The sequence below is a fragment of the Rattus norvegicus genome, chromosome 15 (assembly GCF_036323735.1).
Source record: "Rattus norvegicus strain BN/NHsdMcwi chromosome 15, GRCr8, whole genome shotgun sequence".
In the NCBI taxonomy this organism is placed as follows: domain Eukaryota; kingdom Metazoa; phylum Chordata; class Mammalia; order Rodentia; family Muridae; genus Rattus; species Rattus norvegicus.
Genome location: NC_086033.1, coordinates 44,209,596 through 44,237,302, shown reverse-complemented (window position 1 = coordinate 44,237,302; position 27,707 = coordinate 44,209,596). Strand labels below are relative to the sequence as shown.

Below are 27,707 nucleotides of genomic sequence, written 5' to 3'. Positions count from 1 at the left end.
ATTGTCAAGTATCTCTTATTGAAGAATGGTATGTGTGCCTCTTTTAATGCATATAAACTATCAAATTCTAACTGTGGTCACTGTCAAACTGCACTAAACTAGATACTGACAGTTTTAGAAAGAAATGAGAAAAGCAGACAAGGAGTATCAAACGATTACACACAGACAACAGTGTGACCAGACAACTCTCGGATCGACCCAAGGGAATGTCCCCAGAGAAGCAAGGTGGGGAGTGGAATCTGAGAGATTAAGCTCCAGGGATTCTGCCTACCAGCTAACAAGTACTCCTATGGGGTAGGTACTGTGTGATGGTTTGTATACACTTGGCACTGTTGGGAGGTGTGGCCTTGTTGGAGTAGGTGTGTCACTGTGGGCATTAACACCCTAGTCCTAGCTGCCTGGAAGCCAGTCTTCCACTAGCAGCCTTCTAATGAAGATCTACATCTCAGCTCTGCCTGCATCATGTCTGCCTAGATGCTGCCCTGCTTCCACCTTGATGATGATGGATTGATCCTCTGAACCTGTAAGCCAGCCCAAATGTCCTTTATAAGACTTGCCTTGGTCATGATGTCATAACATATACTTGTTGGTTTTATGTGTCAACTTGACACAAACTGGAATTATCACAGAGAAAGGAGCCTCAGTTGAGGAAATGCCTCCATGAGATCCAGCTGTAAGGCATTTCCTCAACTAGTGATCAAGGGGGGAGGGCCCAACCCATTGTGCATGATGCTATCCCTGGGCTGGTAGTCCTGGGTTCTATAAGAAAGCAAGCTGAGCAAACCAGGGGAAGCAAGCCAATAAGTAACATCCCTCCATGGCCTCTGCATCAGCTCCTGCTTCCTGGCCTGCTTGAATTCCAGTCCTGGCTTCCTTTGGTGATGAACAGCAATGTCCAAAGTGTAAGCTGAATAAATCCCTTTCTCCCCAACTTGCTTCTTGGTCATGATGTTTTATAGAAATACAAACCCTGACAAAGACAAATTGGTACTGGGAGTGTATTCCTGTGACAACCTGACCTTGCTTTGGAGAGGATTGTGGAAGGACTTTGGAACTTTGAGTTAGAAGAGCTACTGGGATGTTAAGAGCTCTGTGGGATGTTCTGTAGGAACTTGGAAGATAATGTTGAAAACAGTGCAGAAGTTGGAGGCCTGGCTTGTGAAATTGCAGAGGGAAGATTAAAGATTCTTATCAGGGCTGTTGCTATTTTGATTGTGATGATTCTGTGTTTTTGGTTAGCTGGGGCTGAAGAATCAGCTGTGATTAACAAGATACCAGAACTACTAAAACAAAGCCTTTGCATTACTGGGACAATTGATGCTGGTCACCTGGAGCTAAGAAATTAGTCGCAATTAAGAAGAGACCAGCATTACTGAGGTGAAATCTTCTGGGAAGTGTTTTCTGAGAGCACAAAGAGGTTGTGTTCCAGAGATAGTCACAGTTGTACCTTGTGCTGTGACTGGACTTGGCAATGTGCAACAGTCACCCAGGTGGTACTGATTTTGAAGGCATGAAGGGGTCATGAAGAGCAGCTGGGGCTCAACACTGTGAGAGGCCATGGAAGGCCATTGGTGAAGGTGCAGCCTCAGTTGCAGTAGCTGACCCAAGACAGAAAAGGTTATGCAAAAGATTTGAGGTTTGGCACCATGAAGAGAGCCTATGAGAGAGATATTGGTAAAGCCTATTGCCAGTACCATGGGATGACCATCAATAACAGCAGTGGCAATTCAGTGGATCAACCTGAGCTTAGAGCGCTACAGAGAGCAGAGCTGGAGAAATGATGCCAGCCCTTTGAAGGAGTCCAGAAGATCATGTGTGGATCCCAGACATTGAAACAAGAAGCTTCAACACTGAAGTTGCCTTGGCAACCCCAAGATTCTTCAAGATGCAAGAGCCCTAGGCTATCTCCTGAGGCAAGCTGCTAATAGGGAGTGGAACCAGCCCAGGAAAAGAAATTAGTTTTGGTTAAGAGGAAAAAGGGGTTGGAAATCCGAAAACTGCTTTACAGCAGACATGGACATGCAGAGTTTGGAATTTACCCAGCTGGTTTCCTATTTTGATTTGGGGATTACAGTTATGTGATTGGATGGATCTCAGAAGAGACTTTGAACTTTGGACTTTTGACATTGTTGATACTGCTATAGACTATGGGGACTTTGGACCTTGGACTATACTTTTTAAATCATGCTATGGCTAGATATGGCCCCAATAGACTCATGTGTTTGAACAAGCCTATGGGGGTCAGGGAGTTGAATATGAAGGTTTGAATATGCTTGGCCCAGGGAGTGGCACTGTTGGGAGGTGTGGTCTTGTTGGAGTAGGCGTGTCACTGTGTGTGAGTAGGGGCTTTAATAACCTAGTCCTAGCTACCTGGAAGTCAGTATTCCATGCAGCCTTCAAATGAAGATGTAGAACTCTCAGCTCTGCCAGCATCATGCATGCCTAGATGCCACCTTGATGATAATGGACTGATCCTCTGAACCTGTAAGCCAGCCCCAATTAAATGTTGTCCTTTATAAGACTTGCCTTGGTCATGGTGTCTGTTCACAGCAGTAAGACCCTAACTAAGACACTGCGTTCAGGACCTTTTCCCTAATCTATACAACCCTCTGCAGTAGCTACAGCCCATGAGCCTCTTATGTCTAAGAACTCAGAAGTCTGAAGAGGTTGAGTAACTGCAGCTTGTTTGCTGGGGAGCTGATTCTGCCATGACTTCACAGTTGTCTTTTCTAAACTCTTACACTACCTGTATTTTCCAATCTTGAGGAATGGCACTCTTTCTCTTCAGCTCCTTCTGAGGTTCTGCCTCTCTCACCTTCAGAGTGAGGATCAGTGTTGCAAAACTCCGTGTTCTCCTAGCCACCAAGAAGGTCAACTTGAGCTAGTCAGAGTGGTTCATATTTGTAAGCTCAGCTCTCCAGAGGTTGAAGCAGGAGGATGGCTGTGAATTCTAAGCCTCTGAGCTATATAGAGTGCAATCTTGTCTGAGAAGTGGAAAAAAAAAAAAAAAAAAAAGGTGCTCAACTGGATCTGGTGTTTGTGTTTGGCCTTCATGAGGCCCTCAGTTCCACTCTCCCCCATAATGCTGGGATCATAGACATACAAGGGACATGTACTACAAACTAAGCCACATGCCAGACCCAGCTAAACAAGACAAGCAGAGGAGAAATAGAAGTCAAACTCATAGAAGTAGAGGCTACCAGTGGCTGGGGAGCTCTGGGAGAGGCTAGTCAATCGGTAAAACAATGATCTGTCAGTAGCACTTCTGGACTTCTGTTGCAGAGTAAATCAAAGTCTATGCTACAGTTGGTAGGAGACAGGATTTTGAATACTGCAAGGGAATAATAAGTGTTTGAGGTGAGCGATATGCTATGGATTTCAACTTGATTATCACACAATGTGTGCACATATCAAAACTCTGTATTTGAAAATGTGAGCAACTGTCGTTTGCCAAGTCTAATTTTCAAAAGGAATTAAAGAAATCAAGAACAAAACCCATAAACCCACAAACAGGGCACAGGCACAGCACTTACCTGTCTGAAATTTCAAAATCAAATGCTTTTGTAAACTTACTTTCATATTTGTCCTTTCCCATGTAAATAGTGTAAGTAGATGAATTAACTAAAATAAAACAAAAACAAAAAGACAATTAGTGGGGAGGCAGAGCATGGTCATGGGCCACACCTGGCTTACCTACCTGTTCTTGCACATCCTTGGAGTTAAGAAGAAGTTGTATACTTTCAAATGACGGATAGCGGCAGGCCAAGATTAAACTAGTGACTGAATAAGTCATACTGAGCTTAAAATAGTTTCTTGTCCCCAAAGATGTTTAGCAATCTTTATGGCTGAATGGTTGCTCTCCTCCTTTTCAAGAAAAATCTCTCTTTATTTTCTATTTCCCTTTAGGGATAAAGTTTAATGGCAATTTCCAGCTCAATCCTATACCTTTGCCTTCCTCAACGATAATGGCAATAGCAGCAATTATTCCCCACAACAAAGGACAATCTCTACTGCACATTTAAAAACAGATGCCTGCAGCTTGGAGGCAGAGGCAGGCACATCTCTGAGTTTGAGGTCAGCCTGGTCTACAGAGTGAGTTCCAGGACAGCCAGGGAGGGCTACACAGTAACCCTGTCTCCAAACCATGTAAATGTGTGTGCGTGTGTGTGTGTGTGTGTGTGTGTGTGTGTGTGTGTTCCTACACTTAGCTAGCTGTTATTTTTATATAGTCTGTTCTGACTGGCGTTACTTATATTTCATTGTGCTACACTAGTGGATGCCCTCTTCCACTCAGGGGAATCAGAGTCCTCAAACTTCTCCAAATGCTGGCTCTAACCAACGCCCCCTCCAGCTACCTTGAACAAACTAAATCCTAATCTTTACAATGAAGTAATGAGCATTTTTGTTGTTTAGAAAGCTTTCCTTAATCATGATTCTAAAGTACAAGATTAGACCTAAAAGGACTCGGTGTTGGCTGCCAAGCACACCTTACCAAAACTCTGTGGACCCCAAATGGGGCTAAGTTTGTGACCCGGTCTTCAGTCAACAAAGCACAATGCCTGGTAGGTAGAAATAGGGTTGGCTAGAGTCTTTCCACTGAGCAGAACACACACAGGGCTGTGATGGCATTGTATGCCTATAATCCCAGCATTTGAGAGGGACAAGGGTCTGGAGTTCACCCTGTCTTAGCTACATAGGCTGGCTCAGAGACAATCTGGTCTATCTGAGACTCCAACTCAAAAAAAAAAAAAAAAAAAAAAACCACCAAACAAACAAACAAAAAAGTTAAGAGGCTATCCATTTAGAAGGCCAGGGCACCTTTACTCCCATACCCTGAATCACAGGATAGGTGTGGACTACACACTCAGTTTATGTGGCACTAGAGATCAAACCCCAGACTTCAGGAATACTAGACAAACAAACAACTAAACTCCAGTTCTGGGGGATCCATCACCCTCTTCTGGCCTTGAAAGGCACTGGAGATGTGCATGTAGGTAAAATACCTACAGACATAAAATAATTTTTAGAAATAGTATGACTATAAAAAAGAAAAACAAAGAAACACCCTCACACTGAGGGACAGTTCACAAAATAATGCTTCAATTAAAATTATCATGAAAGGTAAGGTAGTGCATGCCTTTAATCCCAGCACTGGGGCAGCAAAGCAGAAGGTGGCAGATCTCTGTAACTTCAAAGCCAGCCTGATCTACACAATGAGTTCTAGGCTAGCAAGGACTAAGTAATGAGATCCTGCCTCAAAAATAAACAAACTAAAAAGTACTAAGAGACAAAACCATCAATCACTCACTCCAGATTGGGGGACCTAGAAAGGAATGTCAACATTAGGGAGTCTTTAGGCAAGAGGGTCTATGTTTGGAACCACCTGACACACACAGTCTCAAGGAGGCGGGGTCAACACAGCAGTCAAGTAGGGCACTATGCTAGACAGACTACCTCTCAAGAGACCTGCCGTGTAGCTCAAGCAGTCAGCTTTTAATGGCACACGACAGCGGTCCGAAAGGAATGTTAAGGGTGTCCAGAAAAATGTATATTTAATCTTGACATGGAAACTGGGTCTCACACGGTGTCTTCAAGTCAAGAGCCACTTTAACGGGGTGAGAATTTAAAATTAGAAATTGATTCTGGATAAGAGCAATATGGCAGAGAAACCAAGTTGACGCGGCATTTTCTGGAAACCAAAACACCACCTGGCCTTCCAAAACCAACTCAGTAGTATTACCAGACGTCAATTGGAGCATCAACTCTGCCCAGGGAGGGGTTTTACTAACACTCTAGCTTTCTATTGCTTTCCATGGCATCCCAGGCCCTCCCTTCGTAGACGGGCAAGGTACTCTTCCTGTAGGAGACAACTGTTGGCACCTGTCTCACTGGTCAAGTATCTCTCCAAGGTGCCGGCAGAATGCTAGGGCAAAGGCTTGCGACGGGGAGGGAAGGCGGGCTATGCAGGAACCCACACACTGCCCAGTCCAGGAAGCGTTGGCGGGTCTGTCTAGCGGGAATAAGCATGATCACCAGGTGTAATGAAAGTGGGAGCCCATTCCCACCGCGACCACCAGGACCAGGGTACGACCAGGCAGCTGAGGTGACGGCCAAGCAGGGAACCAGAAGGCTCTGGGAGAGGCTCCCGCGGTAGGACGCGGTTCAGGACTAAGTCCAAGTCCAGCGGTGGCTGGAGAATGCCGGCTTTGGAGGCAGCTGCAGGCAGGGCCCCGGCGTCACTCACCACTGCTGCTGGTGAAGTAGAATACCATGATCCTGGTAGAAGAGTGGCGACTCCTGCTCAAAACGCGAAGCTCGAGATACCACCTGCGCGAGGGTGAGCCGGCTTCCAGACTTTCCGCCGGACACTTCCGGCGGACGTGCGGTCGCGTCACAACGCCGTCCTGTCAGCGCCATCTTTAGTCCTGGCGGAGGGAAGAGTGTTGGCGGAAGGGCAGGTGTTCCGGGGGATTTTGAAAATTCTAGTTGAAGAATTTTAGCTGGAAAATACATCTTGTTTGAAGCCATAACTGCTATGAGCAGACTTTATTTTCAGAGGCTCTACTAAGTGGGAATGAGAGTTGGTCATTGCTTTTAAAAAAATTTTGTATTTTTGTTTATATCAGTACACTGTAGCTTCGGACACATCAGAAGAGGGCATCGAATCCCATTACAGATGGTTGTAAGCCACCATGTGGTTGCTGGGAATTGAACTCAGGATCTCTGGAACCTCAGAACCTCAGAGCTCTTAACCGCTGAGCCATCTCGCCGGCCCTGGTAATTGTTTTTTATCTGTCTTCCCACTCAACCCAATGTGGGCTCTGTGAATACAGAACTTGCCTTTTTCATGTATGGTTAAGGGTCCCTGTACCCATTTCCTCAGGAGGCACTCAGTAAGAAGCAATTTTAAATGAAGGCATTCTCCCACTACTTGACATAGGTGAGGGTTTTGTTGCTGCTGGCTTGACCAAACAAGTCAGAATAGAGCTGGGTAATTACCATCAAACCATATTTAAACCTGAGATGGTCTCAGTAAGAATACAAGACTGAAGAAGTGCTGCACTGCCTTGCCCTGTCACAATTAACTAAATTACATCAAGGGCAGAATATAGAAGGTTCTCAGATGAATTGTTACTGTTACTTCCCAAAGGTAGGATGCCTATTGGGATTTGGACTCAAGACTATTGTTCCTTTAAATCTAATGTCTGCCCCTTATTACCTACAAGACTGAACAAATAACAAACTTCTGAGTTCAGAACTCTTGCTATAAATTTACAAAATGTTCCCACAGCACCTAGGTTTGACTTGGTAGTTTTTCTTATTTCTGATAAAAATTATGAGAGTCTATTTTGGACCCCATCCCTCAACCAGTCCCAAAAGTCAGACCATACAAAAGTGCTACAAAAAAGGAGTTTTGCCATCCCTTGAGAGCCTAGTCTTTCATAAAACAGGAAATTCTGGTCAAGTAGAACCTGCAAGATAAAAAAAAAAAAATCCCCTTCCTTGGTTTTAACTCTTTTTTTTTTTTAAAGATTTATTTATTTTATTTATATGAACACTGTAGTTCTCTTCAGACACTTGAGAAGAGAGCATCCCATTACAGATGGTTGTGAGCCACCATGTGGTTGCTGGGATTTGAACTCAGGACCTCTGGAAGAGCAGTCAGTGCTCTTAATCGCTGAGCCATCTCTCCAGCCCTCTTTTTTTTTTTTTTTTTAAGGTTTATTTATTTTATGTATGTGAGTACACCATCACTCTCTTCAGAGACCAGAAGAGAGAGTCAGATCCCATTACAGATGGTTGTGAGCCACGATGTGGTTGCTGGGAATTGAACTCAGGACCTCTGGGAGAGCAGTCAGTGCTCTTAACCACTGAGCCATCTCTCCAGCTCCGGCTTTAACTCTTTCAAAAGAAGAAACTAGTCATAGTCTCTTCCTAACCAGTTTCCCCTATTGTTCTGGTTCTTCTACTTTACAAAACCTATTATTCTGGGTCTCCTGGTGATCTTCTAAGAGCACACACACACACACACACACACACACACACACACACACACACACTGTTCTGGGTTGGCATTCTTCAGTTAAGAACTGCAGAAGCGGAACTACAGAAGCCAAAATGCAAGGTTAGTACATTTAGAGACTTTCCCAGAACTATGGACTCTGATGGATTAGGTCTTTGTTTTCATTATGACAGGTGGTGCTGTCTATGTGCTGGCTTAGTTTTATAGACTAATTGACACTTTCATCATGGAGTCAGTTCTGTTAGGGTCTGGGCCATATTACAGTCAGAATTCTAAAACAGATTCTAGAGTTGTAGTGGAGTATGGTGTAGCGAGGCCTTGGTTTTAAAGACATCACCCTCGGGTGGGGGATTTAGCTCAGCGATAGAGCGCTTGCCTAACAAGCGCAAGGCCCTGGGTTCGGTCCCCAGTTCCGAAAAAAAGAAGAAAAAAAAAAAAAGAGAAAAGAAAAAAAAAGACATCACCCTCAACAAAACATACTGTTCTACCATTGCCAACTGGAAACCTTTATTCTGGCTTCTAACACAGAAGCTGACTGATTCATGAACCCTGAAAGTAGCCAATAATATCTGTTAGTCATTTGTCAATTCATTCCAGCAAGCTTTGTTCTATGAAGAAGGATATCACTTAAACTTTTTAGAACTAGACAGTGATAACTCCTTAAAAGCCTATGACTATTTTAAGAACATTTCTGCTTGCCAAAAGACACTTGATAAATGCAGTGAAGTTGGAGTGTCACAGGCCTTCCCTATAGTGTTTATGTTCAGGCCTTCATTTTCATTCTCTGTAAAGGAGAAATAATAGTACAATCTTCACAGATTGTGTAAGGAAAATGAGAAACGGGGTTGGGGATTTAGCTCAGTGGTAGAGTGCTTGCCTAGCAAGCGCAAGGCCCTGGGTTCGGTCCCCAGCTCCGAAAAAAAGAAAGGAAAAAAAAGAAGAACGAGAAACAAAATATGTTAAGCATCCAAGAGATTGGGCTCAGCTATTAAGAACACGTACTACTCTTTGTTATTTTGTCTTTTTTTTTTTTTACCCCCCGGAGCTGAGGACCGATCTCAAGGCCTTGTGCTTGCTAGGTGAGCGCCCCACTGCTGAGCTAAATCCCCAACCTGGAACACATACTACTCTTACAGAAAACCTGCGCTCAATGCCTAGCACCCACATAAACCTAAAATTTCACCGTTTTTTCTAAAATGCAAAATCAACAATAGGGTTTCAAATATGAAAAATAAAAGCCTCCAGTGTCTAGGAGATGTCACTTTATGTTAACTGCAAACACTAAAGTGCCTCAGACTTTTATTCGCATTCAGCTGATCCACAAACTACAATTCCCAGAATGCACTTTCACAGGGTGGCGGTCTGAAGCCAGAAGTTGTTGCCGGATTTCAGGAGGCGTGGCTTCCTTCTGTCCCCCCCCCTCCCTTCCCTCCCCGGGACCAGCTTTGCCTCTCAAGGGCGGGAGAATCTTGGAGACCACCTCGCCGAAGGGCGGGGCAATGACTGGCTAGAAGCCAATCACGGCGCAGGCTCTAGGAAGCGCTGAGCAGCGACGAATCAGAACGCAGTAGCGTTGATCTCAAGTAGCGCGCGTGAATTTGAACGCACTGGCAGGGCGCCGGGCTCCTGTGAGCAGATTTGTTCGCTTGCTGAGGTGCTGAGGTATCTTTCCGTAGGTCCCTCGCAGGAGTGGACGCGGGTCCAAAGGGAGACTGAGGAACGAAGGTAGCGTCATGGGGCAAGGGCCTTGAATGTGGGCGCACGCTGTCTGCTCCTCACGCGGGGTTCGTGCTCTGGGTGCCAGCTCTCTCACGCAGCCAGGAGAGGTCTTCTCTGATGCCGGTAGAGTTTCTGTTTGGCTTAGAGGTCGCGCTTGTGGAATTCTGTGTGACTGACATACCCTATCCGAAGGAAGGGGAAAGGAAGGAAAGAACATTCTAGAGTTATCTCCCTTAGGGACGAGGCTTGTCTGCTGTATCTCCTTAGCAGCTCCCTAATGAGGAAGGGGTCGTTTGTAAATAAGGAAGCTCTTGTGAGGGAGCCCAGCTGGAACCTGTGGGGGGGACTGACCTTCCCACATTACCTTGCTCAGATTTCCAGGAAGAGTCCGAACAGGCTCTGCCTTCACTGAACGTGCAGGCTGTGAAGATGGTTGGTTAGTCAGAAAGTGTGCTGAGTGGAATATGGAGGAGGCATAGTGTTCGAGGGAAGCTGGAGACAGGAGCATTCATCAACTGGCAGTGTGGAAGGAGGGCAGTGCCAAAGAAGGCCTACTAGGAGTGCTCAAACTTGATGTGATTAGTTTAACTAAAGGAAAGTGTACGCCTAATTAGGGTCCACCTGGCCTTGTTAGTGGAATACCTCTCAGCTAGAAACACATCCTTACTTTCCCTGCTCTCATCTACTGTGGTGCAGGATTTCCCCAACCCACTCGCCTTCCCTTCTCTTATCACTGTTTAAGTCTCTATTAAAATAATTTACTGCTTTACTTCTTTTTTTTTTGAGACCCCAGTATCACAGCTGGCCTCAAACTCAGGATCCCTTTGCCTCAGCCTCCCATTAGCATCCTCGAACCCTAATAGGTTTGTTTTGTCTTGTTTTGTTTTTTTGTGGTTAGTTGCTTGGTTGTTTTTTTTCTTAACCTGTTTCTTGGAACCAGGCCTGGTGGCTTAGCTTGTAATTCCAGTCCTGGAAAGCTCAAAACTTCAGGCGATCGACTGAGTGAGTTTGAATTTGAAGCTAACTTCTGCTATGTGAAGCACTATCTCAAAAACAAGTTTTCCTTTGGGTATTTATTTGTAATCCAGAGTTTTAAAATACAATTTTGACATAGTACGTTTTCTATCCACTTGATGACTTTGATTATTATAACTGACCTTTATTGCCATTAGGAATTTAGTTATGATGATGGCAACTTTTACTCCAAGGAAGAGGAAGCGACATACACTGAAGGCTGATAATGATGATAGGTAAGCCTTAACCTATGCATATGAACTCTTTAAGAAGAAAAATCCAGTTTTGCCAGAGACTGGATTTTCTAATATTACAGAAATATAATAGAAATATTTCTATTACAGAAAATTTATCAGAGTTATTTTAGTGACTAATTGGGAAAATACATGGAGAATAATTTGTACATAAGAAGCTTTTAAAACTTATTTGAGGCTTGTGGATGTTTTGTTTGTATTTATGTCTGTGTACCACATGTGTGCAATGCTCATTGAAGTTACAGACTGTGCAGGGAATCAGACCTGGGTCCTCTGGAAGAACAGCCAGTGCTTTTATCACCTGAGCCATCCCTCTACCCCTTTGGCGTTTTGTTTTATTTGAAACAGTCTTAACTATTTTTATCAGGTTAGCCTCAAGCTAATCGAGATCTTCCTGCCTTTGCCTCCTAAGTGTTGGGATTAAAGGTAAGTGCCACCATGCCCAGACCTAGTGTGGAATAATTTTTATATAGCCTAGACAGAGAAATCGATTTTGAAATACACTTACTTGTATATTAAAGTTTCTTTGTAAGCACTATTTGCTTTTATGAATGTTATCTGCTAGTTTTTTGAGACGGTGTCTCTCTGTGTAATCTTGACTGTCCTGAACTCCATATAGATCAGGCTGGCCTCCAACTCACAGAGATCCCTCCTTCCTCTGCCTCCAAAGTGCTAGGGTTAAAGGTGTGTATCACCTTGTCCAGCTTATGAATGTATTTTTTTAAGGATCCTGTTAAACTAATACATAATATGTCAAACAATGGAGAGGGATGTTTTTTGAATGACTAGTAGGGAGAAGTTTACTAGTAGATCTAAATGAATTTTGAAAAAGAACCACAAACTTACCAAAGAGCTTTCCTTCTTTCCATTTTGTAGCCTATTAACAGATATTTCATCAAGCAAACTAAGATTTGCTGAAAATCTATATTCATCACCTAATAAGAAACATAATTGTCAAAGCAGTGTTCAAAAGGAAGAAAAGCCATGCTCCCACCAACGACATTTCTCTTCAAGTCCACTCAAAACAACTGAAAATAATATGTTGTCATTTGCAAACCACAGCTCGTTATTTAAACCAGTTGTGTCTACTGTATCTTTCTACAATAAAAATAAGCACTACCTCAATCCACTGGAGAGGAAGTTGATAAGAGAGTGTAAATCTATTTGTCTAGCAACTAAAAATGAAGATAAACCTTTTCCCAGTGTGACAGAAAAAATTCAGAGAAAACCAGTCTGTACCAAGAATAAAAAAAGGCAGAAGAGTTTAACTGCTAATCATCAACCAAATTACAAGCACGTCAAGTCTATATCAAGAAACCTGAAAAATTCCAAGCCAAGTCAAGTGACCTATAAGCCAGTTGTGGACAAAGAGAACAGTTGTTTTCCCCCAGAAAATCCTCCAAATTCTCCTCCTCGGGTTCTAAGCCAGAAAATAAGACCACGAGTTACACTCCAAGGTGGAGCAGCATTTTTTGTTAGAAAAAGAAACTTTCTTAAAAAGTCACCTCTAGAAGATAAGCCATTACCAATACTTTTGCAGAAAAATGAACCAGAGGTCACTGAAGATGCCCTTGAGGCAAAGCAAGTCCCAAAGTCCTTGTTAGTGGGAGAGAAATCAAATGTTGAGCTACTAGACGCAAGAAGTGAAAGTGAAGAGAAACTGGGAAAGGTAAAGCCAAATACCATTTAATAATAGCTGGTGATTTAATAATGCTTAGATATAAATTATGTGTATATAATTTATGTAGATCAGATAAGTGAGTGAAATTTGATTTTTTTTATAGTTTGGAGGGCCACCTTTATAAAACCAGAAAATATAAAGTTAAAGATGGGTAGAAAAAAAAGTGAACTTTCCTTTGACTTTAGGTAGTATGTTCTGGAATGTCAGCAGGAAGTATTCTACTTTGCTTTGTAGTTTATCTGCTACTACTAAAAAGTTGGAACTGTTGTGGACAAAACTCCCTCAAATGGCTTTCAGAATGTGGTTACTATTCTGTGTATGTTTGCATTTGTGCACATGCGCGCACACACACACACACACACACACACACACACACACACACACACACACGCATACACAGGAGTCTGAGAGAGGTCAATGGCAAATGTTTCTCAGTTATCTATCCACCTTGGATTTTTTTTGAGATGGGCTCTATGGAGCTTATTAGCCCAAGCTCCAACTATATATGCTGCCTGTCTTTCCTTCCCTGGCCCAGGGATTACAAGCACAAACTGATGCTGGGGTCCAACTCAGGTCCTCATACTGCACAGCAAGAACTTTAGCAACCTAAAACTTTAGCAATCTCTAGTCCATGATGAAAACTCGTTTCCCTTACTAGTTTAAGAGAAAGTTTGTTATTTTTTTCCAGTTTTGCTAACTTTTAAAAGTTAACTTCATTAATGAAAGAACAGTATATAATTTTCTTTACATCATCTTCATCTGGAAGCATATATTTTCTTTAAAAGCTTATTATCGGGGCTGGGGATTTAGCTCAGTGGTAGAGCGCTTGCCTAGGAAGCGCAAGGCCCTGGGTTCGGTCCCCAGCTCCGAAAAAAAAAAAAAAAAAAAAAAAAAAAGAACCGAAAAGCTTATTATCAGCTTTAATGTGTATGAGTGTTTTGCCTGTCTAAAGGTGTGTGCACGCACGAGCGCATGTGTGAGTAGTGCCCTCAGGCTAAAAAGGGAACTGGACTTCCTGGAACTGGAGCTATAGAGACAGTTGAACCACTAAGTAGGTGCTGAGAACCAAACCTGGCTAGAAGAGTAGCCAGAACTTTCTTAACCACTGTGCTATCTCTCCAACCCTTGAAACATGCGTTTTTATAAGTATTGCAGTCTATGTCTTTTCTCTCACATTTAAAAGATGAACCATATTCAATGAATGCAGGGGAAATTTCCGAAAAGATAGATGGAAAACTTGATGAGTCATTCTATACTGTGTTTAGATTTGTTCATTCGAAGGGAATACAACTAAGGATTAGGGATTTTCTTCATTTCTATTAACCTGTTTATTATTGTTAGAATTCCTCAGGTGCAGTAGTTTCTTCAAAGGAGTGTAAACTTGGTAAACATAATTTTCCTTCAGAGAAGTCACTTGAGAACAAGACAAGTAAGTAAGAAAATTTGCATTAATTAGCCTAGCAACTTGTGCATATCAATGAGATTTCATATATAATATTTTCTGGGCCTTTTTAAAAATTACTGTGTCTATCATCTGATTATCCCCGGAGAACTGTTGCCTTTTTTTTTTTTTTTTTTTTTTTTTTTATTCCATGGGTTGAACTTGGGATCAGGCCTCCACCTTGGGTGATTTGTCTGCTGAGGCATCTACACCCTACCTACATACATTCTCTTAGGGAGTTACACCCTCTCACATTTATCTCTCTTGTTTATTCTTTCACTTAAATAAGCCAATGAGCTCACGGATATGTGTCGATACGGATAAGTAAATGCTTGTTTTATGCATTTAAATCCAATATATTTTTATTGCTGAAATTATTCTGTTTTGATCATGAGGATCATTTTCAGCTTAATTCACTTTGGCATGTCTCGTATCTTTGTTTTTTTGAGCACTGTATTAGTTTCTATGGACTCATTCAACATTTCCCTTGGTCTAGCCCCAAAATTATCAATTTCTCCACGGAACATTGACTCCTTTTAGTAGAGAATTGTATTTAGAAATTAAGATCTGAGCAGTGTCTATGTATGATTGTTACTAGAGTGCTATTGCTCCCAGATGTGCCTTGGAGAGCACAGTTCCTGTGAGTCTTTCTCCTCATGTTTTAGCTTGAGTTCATCTCTATCCTATTTTTTTTTTTCTTTTATGACAGGGTTTCTTTTGTAAACCAGGCTGCCCTTGAACTCAGAGATCCACTTGTCTCCCAAGTGCTGGGATTAAAGGCTTGCACCAGCACCACCATCACATAATTTACATTTTGATTGGTGATCCATTTTGACTGGGTGCCCAGTTCTAGCACCATTTATGAAAGACTACCTTTGTCTCTGCCAAAATCATTGCTTTATTTGTATGGGTCATTTTCTGATCTCTTTGCTCCACTGACCTACCTGTCTCTTTTTGGCAGTTTATACTGTCTTAATTATAGTTGGCTCTTGAAGTAAAGCAGTGTAAACTTTTTGTTCTTATTAACCTTCAGAGTCTTATGAGTCAGAGCTCAGAATGTATTCGGTAATGCAACCTTCTGCTACTTTGCCCCCTAACAGTTTCTTCGGAGTCTGTCTATTCTATCTTCAGTGTTTCTTCAACGAACACAAAAAGGTAGGAGTTATTTTTGCTTTGATGTCCTAGTTTTATTAATTTATAGGTTTCTTTTTCTCTCATGTAATGCTACATTATTTTCTTCTTTACCACTAAGGGGAAGTAAGAATAATATTGAGAATAGAAGGTGAGATTAGTTTCTTTGTTTATACAGATGGACTTGAGTAAATTGTTACATTACTATATAGTACCTAGCCTGTAGAAATTGGTTTATTATTTCACTTAAAGATCCTCAGACAATCTAGAAGGTAAACACGGTTGTTATAATTGTAATCGTCTCATCTGAGGAAACTGAGGAATTTAACCACCATGACAAAGTTTATCAGGTCCTTAGTGCTGGGGCCAGGAATAGAATTCATATTTGAATCAAAAGCCCATTGGGTTTTATTGCCTCCCCTAGATGACGAACTATTAACAATAACTAAACCTTAATGAAAATTTATAATCATGTTATAGGTACTAGTAGTTTTAATTTTACAGGTGGGAAAATTTGTGACCAGAGAAGTAATAGTAGTTTAGTGCCGTTAAGTTGTGGCTGAAGCTAAGTACTATGATAGGGAAGTGGTGTGGGTAGGTAGAAAACACAAGTAGAGGGTCTAAGTTTTATATTGTCTGAACATCTTGCTAAAAGAACAATGTTTTTTTTTTTAACTCATTTGTTGTTGAATGACTAGGTATTCAGAAAAGAAATTTTGGGCCTAGTCCCCTGCACGTTGTGTGTGTGTGTGTGTGTGTGTGTGTGTGTGTGTGTGTGTGTGTGTGTGTACATTGATGTGGGCACTTGTATACATATATACACAAGCCTGTGGAAGTGCCCAAGTAAAATGTTCCTGGAGCCTATTATGCTTGTGACTATGGTTGCTTTGGGTTGTAAGATTGAACATTAACATCTACCTAGGAATTTCTTTGTACTTAAGTGGGTAGATATTGTCCTAAGATCTGACAGAGCAAAGAAAAGTCCATTTTTCGAGTTCACTTAGCTTCCAAAGTAATTCTCTATATGTGTGTCTAATACTACAGAGGCAAGTTCTTTGACTCTAAGTCAGATCTGGATTTGAGTCTTGACACTGAATTTACTCATTATGTTCCTCTGAGTAAGTGATTATTTCTGGCACCGTCCCATATTTACTTACTTTCTCTTTCAAGGTCTCCATCTGAAGAACAGTCTTCTGTGGGATCCACTGCATGTACTAACTTCTTGAAACAGACAAATGTACAGAAAAATATTAATTTCAGAGATACAAATAAAGGAGGAAAAGACCAGCTTGTTATTGTGAGTAAATTTAAAACAAAGGTCTTTCCACACCTAGCACATGCAGTCAGCCTTTCAGAATCGTTATCTTGGGTTGTAGATTTCCAAGTTTGTAATTACCAGTTTTGTTGTGATAGCATTCAATGCTAGTCAGGACTATGGAGCTCATAGTTTTGGGCAGTGCTAGTATTTGAGTAGATGCTATGACTGGCTTATTTCCAGGTAAGAAAATTCTTGATCAATAAAAGATGCAGTGGAAATAGCAACATTAAATTAACTAAGTTGAGGAGTCCGTGGTTGTGGACTGGATTCAGTTCTGTAGTCTGTGAGTTGAAAAGTATAGTTAACATTTTTTGTGTGGTTGGTTGGTTCTAGGAATTGAGCCTGATGGTCTCAGGCAAGGCTCTGCTGCTAAGCTACATTGCACCCCAGAGGCTTTTTATTTTGAGAAAGAATTTCACTAAGTTGCCCAAGGTGGCCTTGAACTCTTAATCTTTCTACTGTTGCCTTTGAGGCAGCTGTATTATAAGCCTGTGCCTCCAGGCCAGGCTTTTAGAAGTTTTGAAGAATACATAACTATATTAGTTAATGTTTTGTTGGTACATAAACTACCATGACTTACAGAAGGAAGTTCCTTTTGGCCTCTGGTTCCAGAAGGGAAGGCATAATGATAAGGAAAACATAATCGGCAGCCAGGGTGGACAGTTGGCTGGTCACATTTTAGCCACACACAGGAAGTAGCGACAACAGCAGGAAGTAGACTATAAACTTGCAAAGCCTGTCCCCCAGTGATGGACTTCCTCCAGGGAGGCTGCACCTCCTAAAGGTATGTAACCTCCACAAACAGCCCCACCTACTGTGCACCAAGTATTCAAATACATTCCTTATTCAAATACAACAGTGCAGATCACTCTGGGTCTGAAAAGCCTAAAGTATTTACTTCTACCTTTTCACAGAAAAACTGCCAATCACTGTCTTAAATAGCAATTCAGAATTTAGTATTTTCAATGACATTAAAAACAATGTTTTATGAGTGGAATTCATAGAGCCTTAACTCTTGAGGCAAAGAATTTAACATTTACAGATAAAGAATTTAACACTCTAGACGACTTAAGGCAAAAAACACTATGATTAATACAGAATGTTATCCCTTCTGTTTGAAATGAGGCCTTTTCTTTTTCTTGGTCTTTTGTGTGAGTCCTTCCTAAAGAAGGTCTATTATTCTCCCAGTTCTTTGGGTTTATGATCTTATTTGCTTGCTTGCTTGTTCTTCCATTGTAGGACGCGGGTCAGAAACATTTTGGGACGACTATGTGTAAGTCTTGTGGCATGATCTATACTGCTTCCAACCCTGAAGATGAAATACAACATCTCCAACATCACCACCGATTTCTGGAGGGAATTAAATATGTGGTGAGTCAAGAAATCTTTCAGTTTGTTCTGAAAGTAAAACCATATGAATGAAGGCATTTGTTCCATAATTGTTGAAAGATCTATATATCCATAAATATTTCATTGCTTATAGTAGACGCTAGCTGGTGATCCCAGCATTTAGGAAGAGATTGAGACATAAGAATCATTTTGAGTTCTGATTTGATCTTGGGTACATAATGAGTTTCAAGCCAGCTTGTCCGTTTGGGCTGTAAGAGTGAGACCTTGTCTCAAGAAAACAAATATAACAGACTGTAGAAAAGGTTCAGAGAGTAAGAGTGCTAGTTGCACCAGATGTGGCTGCATAGGAGCCTGGAATCCCACAGCTGTGAGGGAGTATGCAGAAGGATTCTGGGTTCTGCTAAGTGCCTACATAGTTACAGATCCAGTGAGGACCTTGTCTCAGGGAAATAAGGCAGAGAATGATAGAGCAGGACACATAATGTCCTCATCTAGCTGGCACATATACAAACCTAGAAAATAAAAATACTTGAGGTTCATGGTATTAAAAGTTGGCTGCTTCTTGTTATCCTTCAGTGCTAGGCATCAAACCTAGGTGCTTAACATATGCCAGGCAAACATTACTGTGAAGCTGTACCTAAACTTAAAGGTTAGGTTGTTATATAATGCTGTTTCAGGTTTAGCAATCCACTGTACAGTATTAAGCGAACCTCTGTACTTTGCAGGAGATTGGGGTTAGAGGGATAAAATGATGAATGTACACTCTTCAAATATAGAGCTAAAAATGTAAGGACAGTGCTATTGCATACATTTCACACCGCACATGTATAGAGAAGGCTCATCATCAGATTTTTCAAAACCCACTTTTAATAAGGGTTCTTAAATGCTTTAACTTACTGTCTAGTCCACCACCCACCAGAATACTGGATAGAAAAAAGGTTAATATAGAGCAAAGGAGGATGTGGACCTATTTAAAAATATTTATTTGGAAGAAATCCAATCTGCGTTGTCAGGATTTCAGCAGTTCAGTTTGCACAAATCAGCAATAGCACATCAATCCAGAAGAAACTGCAAGGCTCTGCCAATCAGCCTGCTGCCAAAACACCACCAGTTTGTTGGTCTATTTCTCTCTATGAAGTCACAACCAGTGATGACCAGCAAAGAATAAGGCATTCCAATACCATCCAGCATTGTCCACTGTCTGTTGGGTTATACTTCGATCCTTTCCAAACATCATGTGTGCTCTCAAGCATCTGCTCTAACAAAACATCACACGCCAGAGAAATACCACGTTCTGTTCTTAGCAAAACATCCTCCCAAATGTCTGCTTCTGCAAAAACATCCTCTCAGAAGACCGCTTCCAGAAAAACATCAGGAGACACAACTGTGTCTCCAAAGGAACCAGAAATTTCCACTTCAATGGAAGTAAAGAAATAACTTAGCACAAATAGTAGACTCTTCAGGACTGCATCCCTGTAAGGGTCTGCACATTTAGAGGGATGTGGGCAGAGACACTGAAGGTGGAATCTTTGAGAGAGAGTTTTTGCATTCCTTTGTGTAGAGCTAGTTAGGTGCTTTTCTCCTTACTGTGCAAAGTTCTTGCTTGGCAGAACTTAAAGAAGGAAGGGTTTATTCTGTGTTAGTTGACAAGACCATCCCATTATGGTGAAGATACAGCTTCAGGGATGGTAGCAGGAGGAGGCCAACTGGTCATACTGTGGTCAGGAATCAGAGTAAACAGGAAATGGGATCCAGCTATTAACCCTCAAGACCTACCCCCCAGTAGCTAACTTCCAGTGAAGCTCTGTTTCTACAACCTTCTCGGACAGCACTGTCAGTAGGGGGTCAAGTATTCAAATACATTAACTTGTGGGAGACATTTCACATTCAAACATGATCTAGGGTCAGACCTATGCAGAATTCCTGAAAGGAAAAAGTATTTGAGCCTCCTCTCTATAATCTTCCACTTTTTGAAACTTGGCTTACGGCATGCCTAGCTGCCTACATCAGATAGTTTAACAGGTCTTATTCAGGTCCAATGCAGGCTACAACTATGAGTTCAGAAATATAGTTGCTGTGTCATACCCAGAAGATGGCACTTCATAGCTTCCCAGCTTCTTGCTCACTCTTCATATTTTCTCCTCTGCAATGTTCTCTGAGCCTTGGTGGGATTGGTATAAATGTCCTGTTGGAGCTAAACATTCATCAGTACCTTGTTCTCAGACCTTGAACAGCTGCGGGTACTCTGCACCATTCACTGCAGAGAGAATAGTCACTGTGACTCTCTATTACAGTTAGTTCCTCGTGTTATGGTGACCCCCCCCCCCCATCATAAGATTATTGTAGGAACAATTATAAATTCTAGTTAAGCCATATAAAAGACACAAAGTCATAGTATTTAATTACTAGCTGTAAACCTAGATTGGGCAGGTTTGGAACTATTCTAACCTACACCCCAGCCATATATCCCTTGTTACTTGCTGTTCCTCCTGGCCAAGTACTCATGCCAGCCTCCTCCCTTTCTCCTTTTCTCTCTTTCTTTTGTTTTGCTTCAGACTCCTCACTCCATCCTTAAGTCCTGCCATTCTCTGCCTACTGCCCAATCAGGCCTTTATTAACCAATTAACTTTAAGTAGGGGAGCAGACTTTGCACAACAAAAGCTGGTAAGGTGGTGCACGGGAAAATTCATTAGTCTTGGTACAACCAGAGCTTGTGGTACAGAATTTAGCATGTGAATACATAACAGCACCAGACCTACTCCCTACAGGTTATTTTTGTTGCTCCTTCCCAACTAACTTTGCTACTGCTACAGATCAGAATGTAAATATTAAATATCTTGATGTTTCTGATGGTCTTATGTAAAGGCTCTTGACCCACAGGATGAAAATCACTGGTTTACACCATGGTTAGTCAAGGCCAGAACCTCCATCTTGCCTTTCTTGTCACTCATTACTTGACTGTCATCTCCTAACCAAAGTACTTTATGTGTTCTGTTCATAATTCAGCAATGTTTTCTCCTTTACCTGCTTTCGCAGGGATGGAAAAGAGAACGGATAGTAGCAGAGTTTTGGGATGGGAAGATTGTGTTGGTCCTGCCACGTGATCCAAGTTATGCCATCAAAAAGGTATGTGTGCAATTGTTTTTCTCCTTTCTTCTCTCAAGAAAACCTTCAGTGAAGTGTGAACTGCTATCCTGGTGTGCCAACAGCCTTCCTTCTTGCATAGGCTTAAGGGTTCATCCTGGCTTGTGCAGCATCCTGGTCAGATGTGTGTGTTCTCTGTTGATGTTGCTTCTCTTTCCTGAGTTGAATGTTGCCAACAGGGATGACAAAGCTAAAGCAAATCTGCCTGGGGCTCTGACTCCTCTCTGTTAGGATTCTAAATGTCTGTTAAAAGCATTCTTTAAAAAACAGCCTTTTCCCTAAGTACCGGGTGTATCAATTCTGAAATAAGTATGAGGGAATATAATTTTAGAAAATAGAAATAATAGTGATCATGTTTCATGGGAATAACACATTTTTAGTTTTTGTTGTGATTTTTTTAAAAGAAATTCACTTCTGGTTTTTAACACTGTTAGGTAGAGGATGTCCAAGAACTTGTGGATCTGGAATTGGGCTTCCAGCAAGTTGTTCCCATGTGTCCAAACAAAACCAAAACCTTCCTCTTTATTGATGAAAAGAGAGTAGTTGGATGTTTAATTGCGGAACCCATCAAACAGGTGTGTTGTATGTCTTTTATGTTATTAAAATGTCTTTGACTGTAATTAAATTCATTCATTGAAATTGTATTTAGTACTTAGCAAAATCTGTTTTTGTGTAGCCATTTCCCTACCTAGAAGTATAAAAATGTAGAGATTTTATGTAAGAATCTGTAGACCTAAGTTATTACATCGCAGCTCAGCAGATAGATGTATTTAACAAAATAATCATTACTCATTCCTCACTTAAAATATTTATTTATTGTAAAGATAGCTTCTGTAGCTCTGGCTAGCCTGGAACTCAGAGGTCTTCCTGCCTCTGCCTCCCGAGTCTGGGACTAAAGGTCTGTGTCTATGCCCAACTACAATCTACTTTAGACACTAATTAGCATTGTTCTAGAAAATGGTTTTCTTATTAAAAGTCAGAGAAAAGCAGTTTGAGCATTACCAGTAAAGAGCAGATATCCCTTAATCATTTGTTGGTCACACCTTAATAAAGTCGGTGCTTGGAAAGAACACCAAGAAACCACTTTACTAACAACAAAAGAACCCAAGGGCAGTAAAACATTTGGGCAACATCCATAAGGTGCAAGGTCTAATCCCGTGTGTGTGTGTGTGTGTGTGTGTGTGTGTGTGTGTGTGTGTGTGTGTGTGTGTGTGTGTGAATTATTAGCCAGGCAGTGGTGTGGACACCTTTGATCCCAGCACTTGGGAAGTAGAGGAAGGTGGTTCGAGGCTAGCATTGTCTAAATACCGAGTTCCAGGAAAGCCAAGGCTATACAAGGGAAACCCTGTCTTAAAAAAACCAAGTAATAATAAATAACAACAATAATAATAATGGAAGAGGAAGAAGAATGTTGAAATTGCATCTTTAATGTTTTCCTCACGGGAAACTATGTATAGTGTTAAAAATGTTAACTGTCTTGATTTAGTTAACTCATAATGTCACCATAGATTTAAACAGCAGGTTGTACTTTTTGAAATTCTCTGCAGTTGATTCTGTGGGCCTTGAAGTTATGATTTTCTGCCTCAGTCTCATACATGTTTCAAGGTGCCATTAGGTGTGACTTACCTACAGCTTAACTATAACCCTATACATACATATATACATGCGTGTGTGTGTGTGTGTGTGTGTGTGTGTGTGTGTGTATACACACATTTAAACATATAAACCTGTGGAGGCCTTAGGTAGAATGAAACATTGACAAATTTCAGATTCTGTATTTGTTAGATTGTGCAAGATCTGCCATTTTGTGATGGCTGATTGGCATGTACTATGGGTCCATCCATTTGCCCCAGATGACAAGATTCATTTTATAGTTGAATAGAATTTCCTCAGCTATCTTATTTCATTCAATGATGGACATTTAAGTTAATTCTGTGCCCTGGATTTTGTGTGAGGCTTCAGTGAACCTCCTAGACATCTGTAACCTCCCATGTTTTCTGATGGAGACATACCATGAAGTGGGTGCACGGAGTCATATAGTTTTAGTTACTTTGATTTTGGTGTGTTTGAGAAACTTTCATACTGTTTCCACTACTGATTGTGTGCATGGGTTCCCTTTGTTCCCTATTTTGCCCAAGACTTTTGGCTCTTACATAACAACCATTCTAAGGTGCTGGGATACTTCCTTATTCCCATCTGCATTTCCTGGTCTATAGTAGTAGTAAATATTTCTTCAAACACCTGTGAGACACTTGTAGGTCCTTTTCCAGAGGTGTAGTCAGGCCCTTGTCCCACTTTCAAAATTGTATTATTACGTGATGTATGAGAGTGTGACATGTGTGGGGTTCTCTGCTTCTTCTGAGATCTGGGGAGAAAATTTAGGTTGTCAGTTTTATACAGCAAGTGCTTTTCCTATTGAACCATCTTGTTGGACCATTGTTCAGATCTAAAAATGAGGGTTATTTTCTTACTATTCAGTTGAATTTCTTGTATATTTTGGACTTTAACCTCTGACATATACAATTTGTAAATATTTTCTCCTAAGTTGTCTTTCCCCATGTTGTGTGCTTTTCCACACTGAAGGTTTCTAGTTTAATTTCAACCTGCATTCATGACCATTGGTTACTCCAGTTCCAGGGATCCAGTACCCTCTCTGACCCTGCAGACACAAGTACACAAGTGCACATACATACATGCATAAATAAATATTATTTAAAGAGTAACACAATATTTTTTGTAGATAAACTGTAAACAGGTTTTGTTTAAAGTTTGGGTTTTTGTTTGCTTTTTAAAAGAAAAGTCAACTTGTGTGTTTAGCTGTAGACACTTCTGTGTGTCATTGCAGGCCTTTCGTGTCCTGTCAGAACCAAGTACCACTAAAGAATGTTCTAGAGCTTGGCGGTGTTCAGATGTACCAGAACCTGCAATTTGTGGAATAAGTAGAATCTGGGTCTTCAAACTAAAAAGAAGAAAACGCATTGCAAGACGATTGGTTGACACTGTCAGGTAAGGAGACAGAATAGCTCTAGACCTTGCACAATGACTTGTTGGCTTTCCCAGAACCTTCCTTGACTCACAAGCAAAACAGAATCTTGCTGAAACATTTCTTTATAAATACTGTCAAAGTCAAACTAAGGCAGATGTTAACATTAGAAGGAAATATGTGATATACATTCCATGCCAAGCTTAGGTATAATTTATACCTTCCTTCCTCTTTCTTTCTGTTTCTTCCTTTGTTTCTCTCTCTCTCTCTCTCTCCCTCCCTCTCCCTTCCTTCCTTCCTTCTTCTTTCTTCTTTCTCTTCCTTTCTTTCTTGCCTTTATTTTTTAAAGATGGGGTTCATGGTTTGGGATAGGGTCTCATTATCCCTCAGCCTTGAACTACTGATCCTTCTACTTCAATTGCTAGAATTGCAAACATGCACCACTATGCTCCCCCCTCATTTTTTCTTTGTTTTTATTTAAGTCTGTGTTTGTATACATGTGTAGTGGGTATAAACCATGTGGTTGTAATGTTTGAAGGCCAGAAGGAAATAACAGATTTGGAGCTGGAGTTACAGGTAATTGTGAGCCAAATGTGAGTACTGGGAACCAAACTCTAGTCCTGTGCAAGGGCAGAACTATTTCAGTTACAGACATTACTGTGACAAAGCAGTATGACCAAGGCAACTTATAAAAGCATTTACTTTGGGGACTCATGGTTCCAGAAGGTTAGCGTCCATAACATCAGTAGGCAGGCTGGAAGGCACAGTCCTAGAGCAGTATTTGAGAGAAAGCTAACTGGAAATGGCATGGGCTTTTGAAAATCAAAACTGGTCCCTAATGATGCACCTCCTCTAACAAGGTCACACCTCCTTATCCTTCCCAAATAGTTCTACCAACTAGGGACTGAGTTTTCAAATATATGAGCCTATGAGGCCATTCTCTTTCAGACTACTACAGGTACATATGTACTACTAACCAGTGAGCCATTTCTTCTATATCACCCCCAACACACCATTTATTTTTCTTACATTTATGTTCTTAAATAACTACAGAATGGTCAAGTTCAAGAAACTTAACATCAACATCATCTTTATCTAGTTGGTAGTCCAGGTTGCATTTTCCTCATTTCTTTTTTTTTTTTTTTGGTTCTTTTTTTCGGAGCTGGGGACCGAACCCGGGGCCACATTTTCCTCATTTCAAATACCTTTCACTAGTTTTTGTTTTTAATGTACGATCGCATTGCATAGTGGTTATGTTTCTTGGTTTTCTTATTCCTTTCACTCTGGACCTTTGAGTTTCTCATCTGAGATGATGTCATGAGACATCATTTCTAAGTCCAAGGCATTTTGTTACCAGAAATAATAGTTATAATAGTTTTAGCCAATTGCTTATATTGTTGTATTAATGTTTAATTGAAATCCAAAATTTTAGTTGATAAATGGTCTTTTCTCTTTTTTTTCCCCCTGTAGGAATTGCTTCATGTTTGGCTGTTTCCTCAGCATTAATGAAATTGCATTTTCTGACCCAACACCAGATGGCAAATTATTTGCAACCAAGTATTGCAACACCCCTAATTTCCTTGTATATAATTTTCATAGCTAAAACCAATTGTAACCACAAATCTGGTACTATGTGGAAAAGTTCAGCTAGATAAAAACTAATTAGTATCAGAATGAAAATTGTAAGACTGTACACATGTACATACAAGTTTTTTCTTTATGTGTTAGATAATTTGTTGAGAATTGTTTGAGATTCAAAGGGAAAAAAGATCTTCATATACACTCTTGAGTTCATAATTCTGAAAAACTTCACAGAACGGTAGCTTTCGCAAAAACTGGGCCACTTTAAAAGGAACACGTGAACTCACTTTTAGACCATGTGGTTGTCTCATGTTACATCAGTAGAGGCAAATCTAAACACAGGCCATGAGACAATTCCGGAATTCCTTATGTAGTGATCCTACTTTATGAGCATATTGTAGCAGCTAAGTTGAAAATACTTAAAAGTATTTTGAATTTCTGGTTTAGATAGCAGAAATCATTATTCATATCTACTTAGGTAAAATAATTCCATAATCCCTTAGAAAATTAATCAAAAGCATGCTTATCATAAAATTTAATTAAGGCTATTTGGCATTGTTATCTGATTTTATTAAATGAAATTGCTGGTAGGTAATGAAAGTCATGAATCAGACTAATGGACCTAAGAACGTAATGACCTTATGGAATACTCAGTTTACCTAAGTTCACCTTAGATTTTCTGAATTTGATACTCATTTCTAAAACAAAAAATTCAAGTGGTTTTAATTGTTAAAGGTCATTTAACTGATACCTGGCATGAGACATTAAGGAAGAAATTTTTGTTTCTAGGTTGTATTATTGTTTGTAAAATTGGTTCATCTTTAGTCTAATTTGCCTGTAATCCTTCCAAAAATAGTGAGAAAGTGTTAAAATTATAACATTTTAATGCTATTTTCTGCACAAAATCTTAAATGTTTATTATATTTTATTACCATTCCATTGTTCAGTGACTTGTGAGAAGCCAATCACAGTTGTTCTAATTATTGCTAGTGTGCATGTGTGTCATGCATGCATTTCAAGGTGCCTCCATGGAGTTAGAGAACAACCCTTGGGAGTTACTTCTCCCCTACCATAGCTTCCAAGGATCCAAGTCAGATAGCCAGGCTTTTGCAAGTACCACATATAGTAATAATTTGAGTCCATACCAAAAAATGAATTGTGGACAACAGTTAAGTCCTAAGGCAGACTGCGCATTAGAGTATAGCAATGGAAAGGAGGAAAATGAGCATCACACTAGCAGGTACCCTGCTGACAATAGCAACAGCCAGTGCTACTGTGTTGAGATTTGGTTTGCTACATCAGAAAGGTATTTACCTTTCTCAAGTATAATTCCATGTGAACATGAACTAAACCTCAAGACAAGTCCCAGTTGTACAAAATATATAACCACCATACCCTAAGACTCAAAAGCAATGAAAAACAAAAGTTTGAAATTTAGTCAAAGGGTCATGACATCCTGAAGTGTGGCATTTGAATGGGATCTTGGAACAGAAAAAGTCACTGAACAGTACATCTGAATAAAGTATGGAGTTGAATTGCATTTCAGTACTGGTTTATTGTGACAGGTACAGTGATATAAAGTGATATGTGAAAAATGGGGTGTCTACAGGGAATATCTCTCAAAGTGCCAGTGTATATGTTTGAGCCAATTCATGCTTTATGGCCAGTAAGTAGAACCTGTCACTTGGGCAAACCTATTTAAAATGACACATCAGAGAAGGAGCAGATAAGGCTGAGTCCCTGTGTGCACACTTTAACAATTTTTCCATAAGTAAATTTTCAGTTTGATGTCACTTTCCTACTGTTTAGATGAACAATATGCTAATTAGTGATCTGTTTGGTATACTCCTAAGAGGAACCTACCAGGAAATTCTAGAAATTAATGCTTCCTATTTGTTGCCAAGGTAGAGAACTAAATGGTGAAACCAGGTGGTGTAAGTTCTGGTAACTGCAAGGAGCTATGACTCAAAACAATTGACACAATTTAACCTCACTTTATACATAAGAAAACAAGGTTGAGAGAAAGAAGTCACATTCACTCCACAAATCTAATGGTTAACACATCAAC

The 27,707-nt window shown here is 40.6% G+C and overlaps 2 protein-coding genes across 5 annotated transcripts in view; one reads left to right on the top strand and one right to left on the bottom strand.

Annotated features, from left to right (window-relative positions):
- Ccdc25 (coiled-coil domain containing 25) overlaps positions 1-6,376 on the bottom strand; it is a 32,391-nt gene extending 26,015 nt beyond the window's left edge. The window contains exons 1-2 of one of the 2 annotated variants that reach the window (NM_001108382.1): positions 6,245-6,376; positions 3,574-3,621 (exon numbers count right to left, since the gene is read on the bottom strand). In NM_001108382.1, coding sequence (NP_001101852.1) covers positions 3,574-3,621; positions 6,245-6,272 — 76 coding nt within the window. In that variant the 5' untranslated portion in view covers positions 6,273-6,376. Of the gene's footprint in view, positions 1-3,573; positions 3,623-6,244 lie in introns of those variants that run through there. The other variant, XM_063274429.1, reaches the window with a different exon arrangement.
- Positions 6,377-6,517: 141 nt separating this feature from the next.
- Positions 6,518-27,179, top strand: Esco2 (establishment of sister chromatid cohesion N-acetyltransferase 2). 3 transcript variants are annotated; one of them, XM_063274882.1, is made up of 11 exons: positions 6,518-6,777; positions 10,915-10,992; positions 11,887-12,679; positions 14,033-14,120; positions 15,233-15,287; positions 16,434-16,560; positions 17,821-17,952; positions 20,968-21,057; positions 21,510-21,650; positions 23,921-24,081; positions 25,529-27,179. In XM_063274882.1, the coding sequence occupies exons 2-11, from the start codon at positions 10,925-10,927 to the stop codon at positions 25,659-25,661; spliced, it is 1,788 nt and encodes a 595-aa protein (XP_063130952.1). In that variant the 5' UTR covers positions 6,518-6,777; positions 10,915-10,924; the 3' UTR covers positions 25,662-27,179. The 3 variants fall into 3 exon arrangements, with proteins under 3 accessions (XP_063130952.1, XP_063130953.1, XP_003751543.1); XM_063274883.1 differs by lacking the exon at positions 6,518-6,777 and adding an exon at positions 7,046-8,125; XM_003751495.6 differs by lacking the exon at positions 6,518-6,777 and adding an exon at positions 8,153-9,748.
- The last annotated feature ends 528 nt before the right edge of the window (positions 27,180-27,707 follow it).